This window comes from Bos taurus, chromosome 26, assembly GCF_002263795.3.
Source record: "Bos taurus isolate L1 Dominette 01449 registration number 42190680 breed Hereford chromosome 26, ARS-UCD2.0, whole genome shotgun sequence".
NCBI lineage: Eukaryota > Metazoa > Chordata > Mammalia > Artiodactyla > Bovidae > Bos > Bos taurus.
In genome coordinates this window covers 10,484,343-10,506,426 of record NC_037353.1, presented here as the reverse complement: position 1 = coordinate 10,506,426, position 22,084 = coordinate 10,484,343, and the positions used below count along the sequence as shown (strand labels likewise).

At 40.4% G+C, this 22,084-nt stretch overlaps 1 protein-coding gene across 1 annotated transcript; it reads right to left on the bottom strand.

Annotated features, from left to right (window-relative positions):
* Nucleotides 1–987: 987 nt before the first annotated feature.
* LIPM (lipase family member M) lies at nt 988–21,160 on the bottom strand. The gene is given in 9 exon segments (NM_001206597.1): nt 988–1,590; nt 4,388–4,459; nt 5,839–5,910; nt 8,749–8,895; nt 9,026–9,162; nt 10,697–10,806; nt 11,793–11,991; nt 17,783–17,900; nt 21,014–21,160. Coding segments are annotated over 9 exon segments (1,272 nt in total). The 3' UTR covers nt 988–1,320.
* Nucleotides 21,161–22,084: the final 924 nt, after the last annotated feature.

The following is a 22,084-nucleotide window of genomic DNA, read 5'->3' as shown; positions in this document are numbered from 1 at the left end:
AAATAAATCCAGATTTATAAACGAGTTACTTTGCCAACAAAGGTCTGTCTAGTCAAGGCTATGGTTTTTCCAGTGATCATGTATGGATGTGAGAGTTGGACTATAAAGAAAGCTGAGTGCAGAAGAATTGATGCTTTTGAACTGTGGTGTTGGAGAAGACTCCTGAGAGTCCCTTGAACTGCAAGGAGATCCAACAAGTCCATCCTAAAGGAAATCAGTCCTGAATATTCATTGGAAGGACTGATGTTGAAGGTGAAACTCCTACTTTGGCCACCTCATGTGAAGAACTGACTCACTTGAAAAGACTCTGATGCTGGGAAAGATTGAGGGCAGGAGGAGAAGGGGACAACAGAGGATGAGATGGTTGGATGGCATCACTGACTCAATGGACATGAGTTTGAGTAAACTCCAGGAATTGGCAATGGACAGGGAAGCCTGGTGTGCTGCAGTCCATGCGGTCACAAAGAATCGGACACGAATGAGCAACTGAACTGAACTGAATTGGGTATGATTGTCTAATAACAGTACCTTTGTTAAGATCAAAGCACAATGTTGTATTATGTTCATGATATTTTTAAAACTTTATTCCTGGTGTTTAATTTTTGAAGGCAGAAAACTGGGCTAGACATTTGTAGCCAGTAGGTCTCCTAGCAACAACCTGTAAATTATCAAAGAAGCTTGAGCTAGAACCTAGGTACTGAAACACACACACATGCTTTATTGGAAAAACTCGTAAATATCCTAGAAGATATCTTCTTTGACTCTCAGCTATGAATCTTGGCCTTTTCATCTATACTGTACATTGATTTTTCTTTTTTGGTTAAAGCAACTTGGCTTCCTGAGATAGTGTTATGTCTCTGTAGCAATAAGGTAAAAACATCTAGCTTATTTTTTCAAATTCAGCAACCATCTGGAGATTCAAGACCTCTGACTCCAATTCATCATTTTACTTTATTGCTCCAAAAATATGGCTCATAGACAAGAATAAAAGTTTTAGGGAAGTTTATTTGAATGACTTAAAGAATGACTAGATAATTCCTAGCTGTCAGCTAACACCTACCTTTCAAGATGGCAGAATACATAATAGTACATGAAAACTGTGTTCACCCAATGAGTAGTTCAATTAACTGAAAAAATTAAATGTCAGTTTTAGCCTCAAAAATGCAAAAAATCTGAAGGAATGAATACAATCTTAACCCTAATCTCTGCCCTCCCTTTTACTAATATGGTGGGTTTCCAATGCTGAAAATCTTTAATATCTTTCCTTCTTGGCCCCATCATTCTTGAGGTTTTTTCTAAGACTAGTTAGTATCAGGTGCTTCACAAGCTCACACTGATAGTTCCCTGGGAAAGGCTGGTATCTTCCTGTTTCATCAGATGTATGATTTCATTGTACATACGGTGAGGAGCATCCAGACCCCAGATGAAATCCACGTGAGCCCATTCAGGAATGTTCTTATGGTAGATGAGATTGGTCACCTCGGAGAGCAGTGTTCTCACATCATCCGGATTTGAAAGCCAGTCCTGACCCCCAGTCCAGATTGCTGTAGGGACTGTCATGTCTCTAACTTTGTACCTTACAGGAGTTGGCTAGAGAAAATAAATAGTTTTTAACTGTATAACATTTGGACATCCAAACTCATAATTTACTTTTCTAATAAACTCAGTAAATGTGCTCTGTGTTGTGATGAAAGGTGCATGGGCACTGGAGCCGTACAAAACTGCATTGAGAGTTTCTACGCCAACTCCTGCTCAACCTCATTTAACCTCGTTTTCTTCATCTGCAAAATGTGGATGATGCCTGGAATAATTTACCAAGTTAAATGAGAAAACATCTCAATTGCCTAGCGCCTTTGGCATTGCATGTTCAATTCTTTCCCTTCCTATTAGTAAATGTTTAATATACAAATTGCCTTTAAAAGATAATACTCCTGTTTTTTTCAAAGATAATTTCACAACATTTCATGAGGTCAGATTGAAAAGATTCTACAGAGAAAGGCAAGAGGATGGAATCTACTGAGAAGGACTTGGCTGTTCACAGGGGTTTTCTGTCCTGTGTCTCAAGAAACATGGGGAAGCCAATGGCACTGAAACTTAGGGAGTTTGAACCTAGAAGTGGTAAGAATTAGATCCTTGCTCTAGTCGCCCATCACCCAGAGAAAGGATATCTAGGATTCCTAGTTCTTGAGATCTTCTCTTATTCAAACAGAACTACCAGATCAGTTTGGCTGGCTGAGAGCCCTTGATGTTAATAAATACCAAGAACTCTCAACAGAAATGTCCAGGCCCACTTCTTAGAAAATCCACCCTGGACCCAGGACTCCAATCCTGGGAGTCTTTATTTCTCTTTGTGGCTTTTAAGAATTTGAAGGAATAGCATCTGATACTGTGAGTTATCATAAGACATATGTATATGGTCTTCATCCAAGTTTGTGGTCAGATCCACTTTAATAGAGTAACTAAATGTGGAAAGGACTTCCCTGGTGGCTCACACGGTAAAGTGTCTGTCTACAATGTGGGAGACCTGGGTTCGATCCCTGGGTCAGGAAGATCCCCTGGAGAAGGGAATGGCAATCCACTCCAGGACTATTGCCTGGAAAATCCCATGGACAGAGGAGCCTGGTAGGCTACAGTCCATGGGGTCGAAAAGAGTCGGACACGACTGAGCGACTTCACTTTCACTTTAGATATGGAAGGTTGGGATAGTCTATGGAACCTATGTTTTTCTCATCTAACAGGTGAAAAGATTGGCCTGAATATCAGGACTGGCTCTAAGGCTGTGTGCCTCTATGATATCTTTTTGTGTAATAATGCTTTTGGGTATGTGTGTTTTTCTTTCCGTGACATTTTTGTCACCCCTTTTGCATGCCTCACTTTCTAATTCATGACCTTAAATATTGATTAATTAAATCCACCGTGGAACTGGTATGCTTTCTCTAAAGCTATCTTTTAGGAAACAAGAAGGGTCTAAAAATACATAGCTGATACTCGTGATTGAGAGTTTGCTCTTCAGTGGCACTGCAGTGGTCTCTCCAGTTTCCTAGACTTTTATATCTTGACTGTTACAGAAAAGTGGATGCTAAGTATGATGTGAGACTCTCAAAGATCCACCTGTGTGTGTATTCTGCTCCTTCCAGCTTTATGTTTGTGTGGTCAATATCTGTTTACATTCATATACAAGCTAACCAATAAACTTCAGTGAAGATTTTATGCTCAGAAAAGTTTGATGCCCATTACTTTTACTTTAAATTTTAGTCCATAGCATTGATCACACACACATTTTCTTGGGTAATATGTTTTCATATTTTTCACTTGCAGATTACAGATTCAGTAAAAGTGTAACCAGGGAGAATTCTTACAAGTTATCTCATCCAATAATTTTCATTTTAAAGAGAAACAGATTGAGGCCTGAAGAATCAAAGCAGTCTGGCCATCATTACACAACTTTGTAGGGCAGAGGCATAACTAATGCAGTAATTCTCACTTGTTATTAATACTCCTTTTACTGTACCATGAACCAACCTCACTCCTGCCACCTTCATTTTTTTTTTTTCTGTTGTCATTGTTGTTTTTTAAATCTTAAAGATCTTTCTAGCAGCCACCAGACTACACCCTTCCCTTCACTGTCTACCCAGTCTTGCTCCTAGGAGGCCCAGTCCCTTGCTCACAGAGGCAGCATCATCAGAAAAGTTCTCCTAAGCATTATAACAGTTTTTTTATTTTAACTTCTAAAAGTCTCTTGTCAAAGCTTTAAACTTTCTCATATCCTTAAATGAAGTTGAACCAGAACTAATTACTTTCTACTTGAATTCTTTTGTAAGAATTTATTTTATGCCATGCACATAGGTGACTGACAATGTCGTGTTAATTTCTGCTGTACAGCAAAATGATTCAGATATATATTCTTTTTCATTTTCTTTTCAATTATATGCACCAGATATTGAATAGAGTTCTCTGTGCTATACAGTAGGACCCTGCTGTTTATCCATCCTATATATAATAGTTTGCATTTGCTAATCCCAAACTTCAAGTCAGTCCGTCTCCTAACCCCTCCGCCCTGGCAACCACAAGTCTGCTGTTCTATTCGTCTGTAAGTCTCTTTTGTAGATAAGTTCATCTGTGTCGTATTTTAGATGCCACATATAAGTGATAACATGCGGTATTTTCCTTTCTTTCTCTGACATACTTCACTTAGTATGATAATCTCTGGGTCCATCCATATTGTTGCAAATGGCATTATTTCACTCTTTTTTATGGCTGAGTAGTATTCTATTCTACTTGATTTCTTATACTTTATTTCCATTTCTAGAATAAACTGCCAGTATAACTTTTCTCTCATGCATTTCAAAAGGATATATTTTCAGCAGATGGTATTTGATTTTCTTACCTGATTGCCTTTTTCCAGATTTTTGGTCTCACTACCCCAGTCAAATGCCCGGAGTTCCCCAGAATTCGCTGCCTAAAAGGAAACAACAATTTAGATGGCATTCAAATGTGTTAAGGGATAAAGGTGGGAAAAGGGTTGAAAACATGCTGCCAAGTCTGCAGTTATGAGGGAAGCAGAGGACAAAGCCTGAAGCCGCTTTCCATTCAACTTCAGGATAATCTTCAGGAGAGTGTAAAGACAAGAATAAGGTCCTTCAGGAATAAAAATGTGCTACAGAACTTGACCACCATATTATACAACCCCAGAAAGTGTATCCCCATCATAGTCTATGTAGGTGGGTATCCTGCACACACCTACAGTGGGAGAGTACCCCCTACAGTTGTGCAATGTAGTGACTCTGGATGAAGATGACCAACACTTAATCCAGTTTAGAATTCTTTAATTTGAATGATAAAATGCCTCTCCCCACTCTTCTCTCTCTCTCTCTCTCTTGCTCTCACACACATCTACCAAAATATAACAATGACCTTTGAAGAACAATTCGACTAGGTTCTAAATTAGAAAAATGGCACTACCAATATTTATGATTTATTAATGTCATCATCACTATTACAACTTTTTGTTGAGTTAAAAGTCTCTCATTTTCAAAAACAAAGTAGTATTTTTAGTACATATGTATATACATTAGTCACTCAGTCATGTCTGACTCTTTTGCAGCCCCTTGGACTTTAAAGTCCACCAGGCTCCTCTTCCATGGAGTTCCCAGGCAAGAATACTGGAGTGGGTGGCCATTCCCTTCTCCGGGGGCATTTTTAATAGGTGAGAATCTAAGGTTAGTGAGGTTCTAACTCTCTGTACTGTGTGCATTGTCATTCCCACAGCCGATTGGGGTCACTCTATAGTATCATCTATAATGAGCAATATTAGTTTTGTTGCTTCTTCACATGTGAAAGAATAACGAGCAGTCACATTGTTCCTTGAACTGATGGCAGAACAAACTCACCACACTGTGCCTAGAGATGGTTTCCATGACTGTTCATCAGGACATTCCTTCCTCGGCTCCAGGTGCAATCTTCAGCACAGAGGACTTCCGTGGAAGCCTCTCTGGGGAATTAGACCTGCATTTGCATTTTTATTTCTACTTGACCATGCCATCCTGCTGGAAAAGCCTATCTCCGGTCTTATCTTTGAGGTGGCTAGAGACTGAGAAGGTCTCACCTGAACCGTCTGAATTCACATTTTGAGGAGTCTACTAAAGATGTCCTAGGGCCAGTCCTTTCCTCCCATATCTTGAAAAGTTTCAGTTTTCTAGATCAAACTCACAGTTGAAATAGTGTTGACAGAATCACATGTCATCTTGGAATAACTCCTGGGCTGTCCGAAGAGCACTGACTTTTCCAGACAAACTGCACAAACACCTTCAACAAAGAGTACAAACTCAGCGCCCTTACCTGGCTCCAGTGCAGGATGTTTTGCACAGACGTTCCTGAAGGAGTATGAGCGACATACACATTTGCTCGGCTCTGTAACAAAGCATGAGTAGTTTGTGGGACATGAATGGAAGTCTTCATTCCAATGCCAAAGAAAGGCAATGCCAAAGAATGCTCAAACTACTGCACAATTGCGCTCATCTCACACGCTAGTAAAGTAATGCTCAAAATTCTCCAAGCCAGGCTTCAGCAATGTGTGAACTGCGAACTTCCAGATGTTCAAGCTGGTTTTAGAAAAGGCAGAGGAACCAGAGATCAAATTGCCAACATCCGCTGGATCATCGAAAAAGCAAAAGAGTTCCAGAAAAACATCTATTTCTGCTTTGTTGACTATGCCAAAGCCTTTGACTGTGTGGATCACAATAAACTGTGGAAAATTCTGAAAGAGATGGGAATACCAGACCACCTGACCTGCCTCTTGAGAAACCTGTATGCAGGTCAGGAAGCAACAGTTAGAACTGGACATGGAACAACAGACTGGTTCCAAATAGGAAAAGGAGTACGTCAAGGCTGTATATTGTCACCCTGTTTATTTAACTTCTATGCAGAGTACATCATGAGAAACGCTGGGCTGGAAGAAGCACAAGCTGGAATCAAGATTGCCGGGAGAAATATCAATAACCTCAGATATGCAGATGATGCCACCCTTATGACAGAAAGTGAAGAGGAACTAAAAAGCCTCTTGATGAAAGTGAAAGAGGAGAGTGAAAAAGTTGGCTTAAAGCTCAATGTTCAGAAAATGAAGATCATGGCATCTGGTCCCATCACTTCATGGCAAATAGATGGGGAAACAGTGGAAACAGTGGAAACAGTGTCAGACTTAATTTTTTGGGCTCCAAAATCACTGCAGATGGTGACTGTAGCCATGAAATTAAAAGACGCTTACTCCTTGGAAGGAAAGTTATGACCAACCTAGATAGCGTATTGAAAAGCAGAGACATTACTTTGCCAACAAAGGTCCGTCTAGTCAAGGCTATGGTTTTTCCAGTGGTCATGTACAGATGCGACAGTTGGACTATGAAGAAAGCTGAGCGCCGAAGAATTGGTGCTTTTGAAATGTGGTGTTGGAGAAGACTCTTGAGAGTCCCTTGGATTGCAAGGAGATCCAACCAGTGCATTCTAAAGGAGATCAGCCCTGGGATTTCTTTGGAAGGACTTGATGCTAAAGCTGAAACTCCAGTACTTTGGCTACCTCATGCAAAGAGTTGACTCATTGGAAAAGACTCTGATGCTGGGAGGGATTGGGGGCAGGAGGAGAAGGGGATGACAGAGGATGAGATGGCTGGGGCATCACCGACTCAATGGACGTGAGTTTGAGTGAACTCTGGGAGATGGTGATGGACAGGGAGGCCTGGCGTGCTGCTATTCATGGGGTTGCAAAGTGTCGGACACGACTGAGTGACTGAACTGAACTGAAGAGCAAATCTTCAGGGTGTCAAACGCAGAAATGGGAACATCATTAAAGTCCCAGCATTTATCCATGAAATAGAAAACTACACATGCACATAATTAAAAAATGCCCCTAAACCTATCCCAAGCACCTGAATTTTTCATCTGAGAAAAGCTTCTCATTAGACATCTGACTTCATCTTTTAGAAAGCTTTCCTAAAGTAATTAACTGAGACTGCATTCAAATCTCATTTCTGCTGTTTATTTTTTAGGAGAAATTGAGAGCATAGCTTAATCCACTAAATGTGAGGTTATTAATCTGCAAAGTGGGAATATTGATAATACCTGTTTCATAGGGTTGTTATAGGGAATAATAGCCTGGCATGCAGTGAAATGCTTATCAAATGATAGCTGTTCATCATATTTTTGATTAAAAAAAAGGCAAAAAAATCTTCAGGAATTAAAACCATGTTCCTCCAGCTGTTGACAGATAGCCCTCCACTGTCTGGTGTCCTTGGGGAACTGTCCCCTCTGCAGAGAGCTGCACTGCCCATCTCCCCATGACTGGTGCTGTCTGTGGGGGTTATAAAGACCCAGCCCTCTCATGCTAACTTGGGACAATTCTGAAGGATCATCCATCTTTACAGATCCCTAGAGGGTCAACTGAGGTTCCCACTGAGGCTACATCCCAGCTGGACTTTTTTGATCTACCAAGTCCTGTTGCCTTCCCTTTCCTATGTGTTATCCCAAGGCCATAGCCTGAATCATTCTGCACACGAATCTCTATCTCAGAGTACGCTTCCTGGGGAACCCACTGTCATGCTTGCCAAATGGAAGCTATGCCTTGTGTGTGCTAAGTTGCTTCAGTTGTGTCTGACTCTTTGCAATCCTATGGGCCATAAACTGCCAGGCTTCTCTGTTTATGGGATTCTCCAAGCATGAATACTGGAGTGGGTTGCCATGCCCTCCTCCAGGGGATCTTCCCAACCCAGGGACCAAACCTGTGTCTCTTACATCTCCTGCATTGGCAGGCAAGTTCTTTACCACTAACACCACCTGGGAAGAACTGGCAAGCTATCTTAGCCAAACTGAAACTCCCAGACAGCCTATCACAGGACTTAAACTACAAACTGGAAAGGTCTGAGTAAAAAGAAGACATGGATGGCGCACAGCAGTTTTCTCTTTCGACTTATGGGTTCTAATCACATATTTTTGCGGATGTTAATTCACTGTAGGAAAGCTGTTTTCAGACCTTTTCAATCTTGAATCTATGGAGTTAATGCGTAGTCATGCTGTTATGTTAAACTTGACTCAGCCCATGCTGAAGTATTTTCTGCACAGTATTATGATTTGAAGAAAACTGAGTTTCTTGGAGCATCACTTCCCTAAATCTTCCCTGGCATTAGCTCACCATCAAGGAAAGAGACTAATAATTGTTTGCTTTGTTCTGGGACACTGAGAATTGACGAGGCTGCCACTTACCATGTTCATATTCTTTGGATTAAATCCTCCCAGGAGTAACATGATGTTGCTACAAATCTGATCCATAATCACCTGGCTGCAAAGGTACACAACAAACTGTCTAAGAAATCGGGTCTGGTAGAGAAATTCTCTTTTGCCAAACAATCCCTGTAAAAACATGAAATGAAATAGTCATTATAGTAAAAAAGAAGTGTCTCTAGTGTAAAAGCATATTTCCTAGCCAATGGACTGGAAAACTCTTGTGCATAGGCAAGGAATTTTCTGAGGAGTCACATACCTTGATCATCATATCTGGCAGCAGCAAAAATTTGGTCCCAGGGCTTTTTGCATATTTAATAGTAGCTATGGGTGCTAAAGCAAAATACATTTTTATTTTCTGAGCCAGCTCTGGCATGGTGGAAAATGCAATAAAGCCTGCAAAAAAGAAATATGTCAACATGGATATTGAATATCCTAGAGCGAATAAAATGCTTATTTTACTTCTATCAAGATGTTTCAGTAATTGTTTTGTTCTTTAGTAGCTAAGTAATTGGTGAAGGCAATGGCACCCCCCTTCAGTACTCTTGCCTGGAAAATCCCACGGATGGAGGAGCCTGGAAGGCTGAAGTCCATGGAGTCGCTGAGGGTCGGACACGACTGAGCGACTTCACTTTCACTTTTCACTTCCATGCATTGGAGGAGGAAATGGCAACCCACTCCAGTGTTCTTGCCTGGAGAATCCCAGGGACGGGGGAGCCTGGTGGGCTGCTGTCTATGGGGTCGCACAGAGTCGGACACAACTGAAGCGACTTAGCAGCAGCAGCTAAGTAATTATGTGTGTTCTAACTCTCTTGAGAAATTATAAGCTCCTTGACAGGCAAAAACAACAGCCGCAACCGCATCTCTGAGCTTCCTCTGACGTATAGGATACTTGCTGCCCATTACTAGGTTTTCAGTGAATTATTAAATTATTGAATCCAATAATATGGATTTTGAGAAAATATGTATTTTGAGAGGTAACTATATGTTAGACACTTTGCAGGAGAGTTTCATGGATCTTACTTAATTCTCAGATGCTTGTGAGGTATTTTTCATAAATCTTTATAGTGAGAGACATCAAGGCTGAGAGACATTTTCTTGTTTATTGATAAAAAGTATGTTCTCTAACATAATGGGTATTGAGATAACAGAGTTTTGCTGGTTTTCTTGGATCTCCAGCTTTTCTGGAGCCCAAATTGGAACACAGTAGCTCAGGTGGGAAAGAATCCACCTGCAATGCAGGAGACCCTGGTTTGATTCCTGGATTGGGAAGATTTGCTGGAGAAGGGATAGGTTACCCACTCCAGTATTCTTGGGCTTCCCTATGGCTCAGCTGCTAAAGAATCTGCCTGCAATGTGGGAGACCTGGTTTCAGTCCCTGGGTTGGGAGGATCTCCTAGAGAAGGGAACAGCTACCCACTCCAATATTTTGGCCCAGAGAATTCCATGGATTGTATAGTCCATGGGGTTGCAAAGAGTCAGACATGACTGAGCAACTTTCACACACACTAGTAGAAAAGTCGTCCAGTGAACTGGATTCCAGTTCTTATTTCTGCCCATAGACTAGGTATGGGATATTGGTAAAGTCAATCTGTGCCTCAGTTTCCATACTTATAAAATAGAGACTAATACCCCAGATTGCAAAGGGACAATCTTTCTAGAGCCTTTGGGAGGAAAATACTAATGTAGACAGCCAGGGCATGGCCATTATATTTGAAATACTATGTGTCTATTTCAAAAGCACCTGCATACTCTCTGTCCAAGCTGATATTTGCATGTTGTGGGGCAGGAGGGTGGGCAGGGAGAAACCAGAATCTCATGGCCCTGAAGAAGCCAGATCTGAGAGAAGTGTGTGATGCCTGGCATGGCTGTGCTCATATACGCTCACATTTCTCCTGAATATACAAACCTGATTTTTTTTGGAACCTACCCATGGTGGTGCCCTGTGAATAGCCGACATAATAAATCTTTTCTTGGCCCGTTTTCTGCAAAATAAAGTTTATGACTGCAGGAAGGTCAAACCTAGCCATCTCATCATAGCTACAAGGGGAAAAGACAAAGTTATATGAAAAATTATAACCAGAAACAAACAAAAGCAGCCCCCCAGGGTTTACAAACACCCTTGAGTTGTCAGACCTATCCATCAGCTTGTTACTGTGTTCCTCACAACACTCAGGATGGACTTGTTTCAAACCCATGATACGGGGTGCCTCTGGGAGCATGGGCTGTTAGCAAACTGCTGTTTTCTCTAGGAATTATCAAAGAGAAATAGCCATCTTAATCAACATTCAGTGAGCACAAGCTCCACCTCCTGGTGGGGGTGTCCTTGTTATTCGACTAGCAGAATAGAACAGGGCCAACCAGATTGTTTGTTTTTGAGGCCATGCCAGGTGACCTGCAGGATCTTAGTTCCCCACCAGGGATTAGACCCATACTGCCTGCAGTGGAAGCATGAAGTCTGAATGATTGGACTGCCAGAGAATTCCTATGCAGATTCTTTATATGAAATGTATTAAAGATGCTGCAGGGTCCCTTCTCTGGTGAAATGGATAAACAGCAAGTTGAATATCAAAAGATCATTCAAATAAAAACATTAAAAAAACTTTTGTAAGAGTGTGAGAGAGATAGTAACCAAGTTGATGGCCCCTAAGGCTTATTCATTCCCCGTATATCTTTAACACTGCCTGTCCTCATCATCTTCTGGGGGTGGGAGTCCTCACTTAGGGAAGAGTCAGTCCCAGGATATCCATCTACAAGGAAATGGACCTACATTTCTCCCATTCCAGTCTCCATCACCTGACACTAACCAGCATTCTTATCCCACTGGCCATACCAACCTTCTACTTGAGGAACTCAATTTACTGCCCCCAGAGAATCACTAGTCAACTATGACAATTAGGGGACATAGTGTTGGGATATTGATGGGCCAACCAAAGTAAATTATCCTAATACCAGGAGCTCTAATTCTTTACTCAGTTCTCCCAAAGATATCCATGTTCACCTCCACTCTCAAGATTTACATATACCTGAAAGCCCAGAACTCATCTTGGTCTATGGAGAGGGTCTTGTGCTTCCGAGACCAAGTGTTTCCTCTGCTGTTTCCCAGCCACACGTCAAAACCAGCATCTGCCAGAATGAAGCCCAGGCTGTTGTTGGGCAGGTTGGAAATCCAGTTGCTAGCATCTCCCAACAGGCCATGCTGCAGTAACACCACAGGTCTGGGACCTACAGAAAAGTGAATTTCAACAGCGTGTAATGTTCTGCACCTGCCTTATCCCTTAATGTGTTTGAAGGTTTAAAGTTAGACAGACCTGTGTTCAAACCTCGATTCAGCTGCTTGCTAACTTGATTACCTTGGGCAGTTACTTAACCTTTCTGTGCCCTGATTTCCTCATGAAGAAAATAGTATTTTTGTTATGATTAAGTAAAATAGTGCACAAGAAGCAGATGGCAGAATGTCTGGCACAGAGAAGAATCAATAACGTTTGCCTTCTATTGTTGCTTTTGTGTAGTTACCATTATCGTTAGACTTGTCTGGGGTCAGAGGATATTGGAAGTGCCCCAGGAAGAACGTACAGAATTAATTTAATTATATATAATTATAACTATCATATACAAATAAGAAAATAATGTTATTATATTTTAATAAGCTATATTATAAAATTATATATAAATATATGTGTATATTAATATCATAATATCAATAATGTATACTATGGGCTGTAAAGAGTCAGACACAACTTAGTGACTGAGCAATAAAATTAATATACAATTTAAAATTAGGATTCTAAAGTATATATAATTATTGACATACTATTAATATACACAGATATAAATATATACAAATATATTTAATATATTATATGTTTACTATATTAATAATATATAAACATACACTTGTGTAATTATAAATAGGATATTTACACACACACACACACACATATATATACACACGCACACCATACACTTAATGGCTTAATTATTATAGATCTTTGAAATCAAGAGGACTGGCAAGCCAGCTTGAAGGAGTTCCAACTGTTAAACATGTGAAAGTTTTAACATCAGAATAAATAATGATGATATAAATTACATCCCATTGCATAAATTAAAAATGTATGAGTTAATATTGACACCAAGAAAAAAATAAACAAGTAATTATGGGAGGAAAAAACTCTTAGTTACAGCATCTGTGTGAAAGTGTCATTCATTTGTGTCTGACCTTTGTGACTCTCTGGACTGTAGCCTGCCAGGCTCATCTGTCCATGGAATACTCCAGGCAAGAATACTGGAGTGGGTTGCCATTCCTTTCTCCAGGGATCTTCCTGACCCAGGGATCGAGCCCAGGTTTCCCGCATTGCAGGCAGATTCTTTACTGTGTGAGCCACCAGGGAATATGGAAACTTGGATGGTGTTTAAATTCATCCATGGATGCTAAAATTAGTGGGTAAAAGTTTGAATAGGTGTAGGATATTTACATATCTTGAAAATATCTCCTCACAAATTATTTATGAATTCCAGAGTGAAGAATATGAACTTTATGGTAGAAAAACAGCAGACACCACCTTAGCAAAGTGATCATTGCTAAATATTGCCAAAATGGAAATGCCTGACCTCTTAAAAGTTAGTAGCTCTTGTCATTCAGTAAACAGTTCTTATCAGTGAACTGAGTCCATACTCAGTCCATACTCAGAGCCTCCATATAAGACAAAGGCCTTTCTATAGCAAACTCATTCAGCATCTGGGCAATCTTCATGAATGCTGTTTGCCTCATTTTGTCCTTCTGGAGAGAGAACTCGAGGGCTGCTACTGCAAGGCCAGGAAAAAGGAACTCAGAGTTAGTTTAGGTTTTCCTTTATGTCTGGTCCTTGAGTTCATCCTCTTAACCCTCAAGGAGATGACCTTAACATGAGGTGATCAAATCAAGGCGAATCAGTGCTCCTCTTTGGAGCCCTAAGGACATTTCCCCTAATTGGGGCCAGCTTGGTCCTCCTTAGCAGTACGCTTTGTACTTATGGTTCACCTAGTGAATGAATTGGCTTAGAAATGATTTATTTCATTTCAAATTTCCCCTTGAGTCATGGGCTTTCATTTAAATTATAGCTAGCAGGTGAGTGTGTAAGGGCTGCTTAAAGATCTATAGTTTCTGAAGATGGCCCAGCCTATTTCACCTCTTGATGTAAATATTTGAAGCTAACAACGATTACTTGAGAAAATAAAATTTAAAAAAGGCTTTTGTCACAAACTTATAGACATCTTTCAGTTGTTTCAGTATGAATTTTATCGGCCCTCTTTTTGAAGAGACGGCGAGAAATCCTTTTCCATCACTGCTGGGAGATTTCTTCCTTGAAGAGGCCAATGGGAGCTGCAGGAACAACATCAGCCACTAGAGGGGAGTATTCTGCACCCGGTAGCTCAGTTGGTAAGGAATCCGCCTGCAATGCGGGAGACCTGGATTCGATCTCTGGGTTGGGAAGATCCCCTGGAGAAGGAAACGGCCGCCTACCCCAGTATTCTGGCCTGGAGAATTCCATGGACTGTGTAGTCCATGGAGTCTCAAAGAGTCGGACATGACCGAGTGACTTTCACTCACCTTGAACTCCAATTGCCTGGGCAATGAAGAAACAGTCTGAATAAACAGTATTGAAGAAAACAAACTCCATCCATGAATAGGTGCTGCAGGTAACCCCCTAAGCTTGTGAAAGGCCGCAGTCTCCTGACTGCTTGGAAGAACTGTGGCTTGCTTTCCCTCTAGGATTCATGGGGCTTAGTGAAAAAGTTCTTTCTATCTCCAGGCCATTCATTTATTTATAAAACATTCATTCATTCATTCCACATATATTTGGCACCTGCCATGTGCTTGGCACTATTTTAGGCACTGGTTATACCCTTGAACAAAACTGATAAAGTTTCTTGCTGAGTTTACATCCTGGTTGGGAGAGACAGTTAATAAACAAACGAGAAAATATCTATCATATCAATGGTGTTAAGGGCTATAAGGAAAAGTAATCAGGATAAAGGGCCAGATATCCATAGTTGGGAAGGGTTTGTTCTTTTGAACAGACTGGTTAGGGAAGAACATGGCAGAAGACCTGAAAGAGAGGCCAGAGCAAACTGCATGGATATCTGATGAAACTGTGTTCCAGAGAGAGAACTGGAAGTTCAAAAGCGCTGACATAAGGGCATGTTGGACATATATAAAGCATAGCTATTTAGCTGGTGTGAAAAAAAGCTGCACATTCCCCCCAACAGTGCAAAAGAGTGCCCTTTTCTCCACACCCTCTCCAGTAGAAAACCATAATTTAAAAAGACACGTGTATCCCAAAGTTCATTGAAGTACTATTTACAATAGCCAGGATGTGGAAGCAACCTAAATGTCCATCAAGAGAGAAATGGATAGAGATGGTGTGGTATATATACACAATAGAATATTAATCATAAAAAGAAACAAAATTGGGTCATTAGTTGAGATGTGGATGGACCTAGAGTCTGTCATGCAGTGTGAAGTAAGTCAGAGAAAATCAAATATCATATATTAATATATATATGTGGGCTTCCCTTGTGGCTCAGCTGGTAAAGAATCTGCAATATAGGAGACCTGGGTTCAGTCTCTGTGTTGGAAAGATCCCCTGGAGAAGGGAAAGGCTACCCACTCCAGTATTCTGGCCTGGAGAATTCCATGGACTGTATAGTCCATGGGGTCACAAAGAGTCAGACACGACTGAGAGATTTTCACTTCACAATGTATATATGTGGAATCTAGAAAGATGGTACAGATATATCTATTTGCAGGTCAAGAATAGGGACACAGACCTAGAGAATTGATATGTGGACATGGGGAAGGGGGAAGGAGAGGGTGGGGTGAATTTTGAGATGAGGCTTGATATATATACACTGTGCTGTGTGCTGTTCTGAGTTGCTCAGTCGTGTTCGACTCTGTGCAACCCCATGGACTTAGCTCACCAGGTTCCCACCATGTGTAAACAGATAGCTAGTGGGAACCTGCTTTATAGTACAGGGAGCTCAGCTTGGTGCTCCTTGATGACCTAGGAGGGGTGGGATTGGGGTAGGGAGGAAGGGAAGTCCGAGAGGGTGGGGATGTATGTATACATCTAGCTGATTCACTTCCTTGTACAGCAGAAAGTAACAACATTATAAAATAATTATACTCCAAAGAAAAAAATAAAATGAAGATATATTATTTGAAAAAGCTGTACAAATGTAAATTAGAGTAAAATAGAACCCTGAAGCTTCTTTATACCAAAGCCAAATAGCATTCATTCAGCATTTTCTGGTCCTAGTTAAGACAGGAATCTTAATTTGAGTGCAGGTTTTGCAACATACTAGCAAGTACTAGTAGAGATTCTCTGGGTAATTTAACCTCTGTGAGTGGCAGTTTCTTCAGATTATTATGAAAGCTAAATGGGATTAATGTAAAGGAATTTAGCATTGTACCTGGTACATGGAAAGAAGACAGTAAGAAATTACATTATCTGTACTCATGACTGATAACATAGTGGCTGCTGTAAACGTAGCTCTCGCCTTTTAAAAGGAATAGAGCCAAATGTAGCTGAAGGATGGGTATACTTTAATTAGTAATGAAGGTGAACTTCTTAAAAGCCAACAGTGGCTGAAAATCATTGTTTAAAAAAAGGGATTGTAAGAGCAATGGAAACATGTACCAAAACCTTAAAATACACATATAGTGCTCAATTCTTTAAAAGACTTTACTGAAAAGCTAAGCAACATCTTAAATATTTACAGGATATTTATAAGACTATCTGGATGGGGAATATAGTGTGCTAGGGTAGATATCAGATGCCATGTTGTAGTTTATATTCTTTGTGAGCAAGGTTTGCTGTGATCTATTTTCATGGGAAATAGATGGGGAAACAGTGGAAACAGTGTCAGACTTTATTTTTCTGGGCTCCAAAATCACTACAGATGGTGACTGCAGCCATGAAACTAAAAGATGCTTACTCCTTGGAAGGAAAGTTATGACCAACCTAGATAGCGTATTCAAAAGCACAGACATTACTTTGCCAACAAAGGTTCGTCTAGTCAAGGCTATGGTTTTTCCTGTGGTCATGTATGGATGTGAGTGTTGGATTGTGAAGAAGGCTGAGCACCGAAGAATTGATGCTTTTGAACTGTGGTGTTGGAGAAGACTCTTGAGAGTCCCTTGGACTGCAAGGAGATCCAACCAGTCCATTCTGAAGGAGATCAGCCCTGGGATTTCTTTGGAGGGAATGATGCTAAAGCTGAAACTCCAGTACTTTGGCCACCTCATGCAAAGAGTTGACTCATTGGAAAAGACTCTGATGCTGGGAGGGATTGGGGGCAGGAGGAGAAGGGGACGACAGAGGATGAGATGGCTGGATGGCATCACTGACTCGATGGACGTGAGTCTCAGTGAACTCTGGGAGTTGGTGATGGACAGGGGGGCCTGGCGTGCTGTGATTCATGGGGTCACAAAGAGTCGGACACGACTGAGTGACTGATCTGATCTGATCTGATTTAAGAGATCATCAGGAGATATTCTAGAATATTTATATAGGAGGGATTGGGGGGAATGAATTAATTACTAGAAGGGATAAAAAATAAACTTTTCTTGAAGGTGTTTTTTGAAAAGCAAATTCTGTGTTTAGAGACTTCCCTGGTGGTCCAGTGGTTAAGAATTCTCCTTTCAATGCACGGGATGTGGTTTCAATCCCTGGTCAGGGAACTAAGATCCCACATGCTGAGGGGCAATTAAACCTGTGTGCTGCAAGTAGAGAAAGCCTGTGTGCTCAGCACAGCCAAAAAAACCACAAAAAACCATACCTCACTGTTTATTTGAGATAATTGGGAGTGGGGCAGTGGTGATGGGAATTAAGAAGGAGCTGAAGCCACTTTTTGGCTGGAATAATGGGCCCAGTCTGTACCAAAAATCCATGTTTCTTTCTACATACTCAAATCACAAGGAATTCTTTACTGTAGGGAAGACTGCGACGTTGGGATAATATAGGGGAAATCATACCTGTCTTCTTAAGTTGCACGAGGCCTTGAGGAATCCTGTTAACAGAAAGGATATATCCATCTTCTGTTAAGACTTCATACTCCTCACAAGGATAACGTTTATGTTGGATTATTTCACTCTACAGAAAAAGCAAAAAAAAATTTTTTTTTAGTTCAGTTCTGTATGGTTATGTTCTCAATGATTATAAAGTAAAAAGTAGATTTCTTGAGCATGGAAGAAATAGACAAGAAATTCCTTGCTTCTCACTAGCTAATTAGATTATTGTTTTTTTAAAAAAGTAAACCTTTTCCAGTTCTCATTTTCTTTATCTTTAATGTGGAGATTGAACTAGAAGGATAGTTTTTAAAGTGTAGCCCTGAGCCAAGAGCATAGCATCACTTAGACAATTGGTAGAAACACAAAATGATCAGTTTCCACTCAAACCTATTGAATTGGAAAACTCTGAGGATAGGGTGCAGCAATTTGGGTCTTAACAAGTCTCTTAGGAAATTCTGATGCACTCTAACATTTGAGAACCACTGGACAAGAACATTTATTCCAAAACCTGAGCATGTGTCAGAAACATTCAGGGCACTTAAATATTACTGACTCACTTCAGGTTAGGAATCAGGTAATTCCAATGCATTTGTAGAATATAAAGCTGCCAAATCTCCTAAGTATCCTCAGTTTCTGCCCATTGTCATTACTTAGAGGAGGAGGGAATTATTCCTATTAGCTGCTGGTTTTAAAGGAACAGGAGAGGAGAAAGCCAGGTGCAAAGTGGCCAGTGTAGTATACAGGATAAAAGGGCATAGTAGTTAAGGGAAAGGCTGTGGGGTCCCACCACTTGAGTTTTTAAATCCTGACTCTTGGACTAATATATAAACTGTGTGATCTTAGGAAATTTAGTTAACCTGCCCCTATTGCTCAGTTTATTTGTTCACAAATTAGCTACACCAATAGTTTATTCAGGAGATGCAGATTTGATCCCTGAGTCAGGAAGATATCCCCTAGTGGAGGAAATGGCAATCCACTCCATTTTCTTGCTGGGACAATCCCATGGACAGAGGAAGGCTACAGCCTGTGGGATCTCAAAGACAACTGAGCACCCAGACGTGCACGTACAATAGTTTGCATTCTGTGGGATTATTGCAAAGAATGTAAAAAGATAATTCACATGTGACACCAACAAGATTGACTGGTTCATAGTAGGGACTTAAAGAGCATTAGCTGCTACTGTAATTAAAAATCATCCCTACCCCTTCAAGTAACTCCTATTCATCTTTCAGAATTCAGGTTAAGAAATCTTTCTTCAGAAAAACGTTCTTAAATTCTCTATTTTACATTTTCTTTTTTGATGTCACTGCTCTTGTGGTTAATAATTGAGTGTCTGTCTTCTCTGCTGGATTGTTAACTCCATGAACTCAGGGCTTTGATATGCTTAGATTTAACTTTGGTGCTTAGCCCAGTATTGAGGCCTAACAGGTGCTCAATTAACACTAGCTGGAAGAATACTTGAGTGAGGCAAGTTGTATACCAAAATATAGGATAAATTATATCCATATGAATTTGTTGTGTGTATATGCTCAGACACTTAGTCATGTCCCATTATTTACAACCCCATGAACTGTAGCCTGCCAGGCTCTTCTGTCCACGACATTTTCCAGGCAAGAATACTGGAGTGGGTAGCCATTTCCTTCTCCAGGGGATCTTTCCAATACAGGAATTGAACCCGTGTTACTGTGTCTTCTGCATTGGCAGGCATATTCTTTATCACTGAGCCAGATCTTTAGGAGACATCCTTCTGGCCCTTAGAAGTTCCTATACAGATTCTTCTGGGTTGTTGAGTGAAGAGAATCTCTTTAGTTGTAGATATAGCTAATCTCCCTGGGCCTCACCTACTGGGTGTGCCTAGCACCTACACAACGCTCGGGCTTCAGGAGCCCGAAGACTAAAATCCATTCAATTGGACTTGACATGGAGAATTGTACATGGAGAGGCAAATTAAGATAGAAAATTCTTATAATCTCTCATATAAATTAAATGAAGTAGAATAGAAATGCTTCAGAGTACTAATTTATGTGGCTTCTCCGATGGCTCATGGTAAAGAATCCACCTGCAATGTAGGAATCGAGAGTTTGATCCCTAGGTGGGGAAGATCCCCCGGAGAAGGAAATGGCAACCCATTCCCAGTATTTGCATGTGTGTAGATTCAGAATATTTCAATAGCCTATTTAGAGTTTTAGAATTCATTCAAGGAAGTTTCTGTAAAAAGCATCTTAAATCTGTATAAAGGTATATTAAGTCTATGATAAAGCTGTGGAGCATGAACATTACAGAGAGTGACCTTACTCATCTGGAGGCAGCCTCTTCTTCCCTGGGAAGATTTGTTGCAGAGTGGTTACAATCATGAGTTGTGTGTTCAGGCAGGCCTAGATTTGAATTCTAGTTCTACCACCTACCAGGGATGGGGCTGATTTGAGTTGCTTAACTTCTTTCATCTCAGTTCTTTGATTGCGAAAATGAGGATGGTCATATCTATAGCATAGGACAGTGAAGATGAAATAATATCTTTTCAGCTTTCATCACAATGTCTGCTGTGGGATAAGTATTACTATACCATGAATGTTATTAAAATTCAGCTAAGAATGTGAGCAGAAGCCAAAAAAAATTTTGTGGGATGCCTAGAGAGGTCACATCATTCATGAATTTTACCGACAGGAAGACCTCTCTATCATTCATAAGGGTCCTTTTATTGCCAGTCAACAGAGTTACCAGTTCAAACTAGGATTAAATAGATTAGAATGGCACAAAATGTTACTAAAAAGGGCTGTCCTGAGAGTAAGAAAGGAGGTCTAACATCTTTCTAATATTGGAAAAAGTAGAAGAGGAATATAATTAGCACAGATGATATGGAAATAATCATAGCTCTGAGCTTGACCCAAGACACTGCAATGATTTAACAGTTCATAGGATGAACCTAAGAATTCAAGAAAAAGTTAAATTACATTTGAAGCTCAAAGGGATTTAATTATTTGCCTGAATGTACCAAAACTGTTCGAGGTGAGCCCATATCCACTCACACCCAGCTTAGTGTTCTTTTCAGGACAATATGTTAATTTACAACTATGCTCTACTAGCAAAAATCACCACCACATATAAATATGATACATAGTGCAGATAATATACAGTTGTAAGCAATAAGCACGTAAGGTACTTCCTGTCCCCCAAACATGGAAAATCCCGACTTACAATATTCATGAATGCTTCTGGGTCCACAGTGGTAGTTCGCATATGTCCTGAATTCACATTTCTCTGGAACAAATGGGCCACCAGGATCAGAAGCCACATCTCGTTTCTGTATGAAACAATCCATTCTCTTGACAAGATTTTTGGCATGGTTCAACACCTGCATTTATCTCTTCCTGGTCATATAACAACTGATTCTAAAGTCAGAAGAACCTCTAGGTTTAAAAACTTTTTCACATGTTTGCCAGCTATAATTTCTTCTCCAAATTCCAAAGCATATTAAATAAGCTTGGTTGATAGGAATGAAGGAACATAAAGTAGAATGGAAACACCATCCAGAGCGTCCCAATACTATCTGGCTCCTCCCATTCCATCACATGAATTGGTGTGTAGAAAGAACTTTCTCTGATGCAACCTGCAATTAAGTGCATCTGATACAACCCATAAAAATCTCTGTTCACCATCAGGTAATATGAACCTGGTTGTGCTTAGCCACTCAGCCGTGTCTGACTCTTTTTGACCCCATGGACTGTAGCCCGCCAAGCTCCTCTGTCCATGGGGATTCTCCAGGCAAGAATACTGGAGTGGGTTGTCATGCCCTCCTCCAGGGGATCTTCCCAACCCAGGGACTGAACCCGGGTCTCCTGCATTGCAGGCAGATTCTTTACCACTGAGCCATCAGGGAAGCCCAATATGAACATAGGAAGGAAGCATCATTTTCTTTTTACCTAGTTCTTCAAAAAATTTTTTTATTGGAATAAACTTGATTTATAGTGTGTTAGTTTTAGATGTACAGCAAAGTGTATCTGTTATACATATACGTATATCCCCTCTTTTTTAGATTTTTTCCCCCATATTAGTCATCACAGAGTATTGAGTAGAATTCCCTGTGTTATACAGCAGGCCCTTATTATCTATTTTATATTTATGTATAGTAATGTGTATATGTTAATACCAATATTCCGATTTCTCTCCCTTTACCCCTTTGTAACCATAGGTTTATTTTCTACATCTGTAAGTCTATTTCTGTTTCATAGATAAGACAAGTGTATGATATCACTTATATATGGAAAC